Here is a 1389-nt window from a genome sequence, read left to right as displayed (position 1 = left end):
TGCCCCATACGACTTGGCATGTGAATGTCACGTGTAAATCATATAAAAAAAAATCAATCGCGTGCCACGTTAGCTTCATATGGAAAGCATGTATACTTCAAGTGTCATCACACATGATTATCACGTGAAATTCTTATCTCAATATAATGAAAAACACGTTAGCTTCACGTGTCATAGCACATGATTATCATGTGAAATTCATAATGAAATTGATAGGATTTCACATACAAATCAATTTTTTTCATTTTCAAGAGATAATCTTTTGAATTTTTACGTAGAATTTTATTTAAAATCAAATAACCTGCAGCACTCGAATTCAATTGAATGTTGGATGTTGATTGAAGCGGCTGCTGTATCTCGTTCGCAGCAGGTATCTGGAAAAAGCGTACAAGAACTAAATAAACCAACTCAGAACCGAGAATCTTCTTCTTTACCTGAGCGCCTCTGGGGCAAGGTGGCGATCGGACAAAATATCCCAACAGCACCTGTTCCGTTCCGCCCTCTTCCTTCGGAATCTTTTCCCAGCCAGATGTTGATTGCGGCTGCTGGTGCGCTCCGCCGGGCGCGTGCGGCGAATGGTCCGCGTTTTTGCCGGATGTTGATTGAAGCCGCTGGTGCGCTCCTCCGGGCCGGCGCAGTGAATGATCAGCGTTTGTTCCGGATGTTGATTGAAGCGGCTGCTGTGTCTCGATTTCAACAATTTTATCCGGATTATCGGGGTCAACCTGAGCATCTGTGGACACAAAGACTTTTAGTAAACTGCATTTCATTGCAAACAATTTAAACTATATTTACCAAGGAGAAAATTAACAATTTGGTCCGGGAAATTGAACCGTGCAAATGATTCGTCGTGATCACGCGCCATCTTGATTGCCTGTGCCTGTGCCTTCACACTCAAAATCAAATCAAGTCAAAGTAACGTGCTTTACACATGAACTTCATTGTATAGGGCAGTTGGGGTGAATCCAGAGCAATTCACTTGAATCAAACATGAAAATCCAATGAAAAAATAGTGGATAAAAATTGATGAAACGAATGCGGTTTTCACATGCATTCATAATGAAAGTCATGTCAAAACCAAAGGAAAAGCACGTGAATTTATTGTGTTGATGTTTGGAGACTCTCACGTGAAAAAACACTTGAGATTGCAATGTTGGTTTCTTTCAGTGTAGAACATCATACGAGGTGCCCGTACTGTATCAAGAAAGTTGTTCCATTAGGGTGTAATATTTATTTATTTAGTAAAATCATCCGACCACATGGTCTTAATGAAGTTTTGTTGTTGTTTGTTCGCTTTACAATATAGTACAAAATGGTCAAGTAATTAAAAAACAGCATGTAAACACTAAACAGAAAACGCTAAACGACGAATGCACGATCATCACCACC

General features: G+C 40.0%; 1 protein-coding gene across 1 annotated transcript; it reads right to left on the bottom strand.

Moving 5' to 3' along the window:
• Positions 1-260: 260 nt before the first annotated feature.
• On the bottom strand, positions 261-914 carry LOC119770147. Its single transcript, XM_038264518.1, has 3 exons — positions 796-914; positions 435-733; positions 261-374 (listed from the first exon to the last, which is right to left on the bottom strand). Exons 2-3 carry the CDS (start codon positions 731-733, stop codon positions 317-319), a joined length of 357 nt encoding a protein of 118 aa, XP_038120446.1. The 5' UTR covers positions 796-914; the 3' UTR covers positions 261-316.
• Positions 915-1389: the final 475 nt, after the last annotated feature.

Source organism: Culex quinquefasciatus, chromosome 3 (assembly GCF_015732765.1).
Source record: "Culex quinquefasciatus strain JHB chromosome 3, VPISU_Cqui_1.0_pri_paternal, whole genome shotgun sequence".
Taxonomy (NCBI): domain Eukaryota; kingdom Metazoa; phylum Arthropoda; class Insecta; order Diptera; family Culicidae; genus Culex; species Culex quinquefasciatus.
The sequence above is the reverse complement of the archived record's forward strand: the minus strand, read 5'-3'. Positions and strand labels throughout refer to the sequence as shown.

Bases quoted from the DNA above. Each gene is read 5' to 3' on its own strand.
- LOC119770147 (XM_038264518.1), bottom strand. From the start codon at position 733: ATGCTCAGGTTGACCCCGATAATCCGGATAAAATTGTTGAAATCGAGA. The intron at 375-434 runs GTAAAGAAGAAG...CGCTTTTTCCAG, and splicing joins CTTGCCCCAGAGGCGCTCAG to ATACCTGCTGCGAACGAGAT.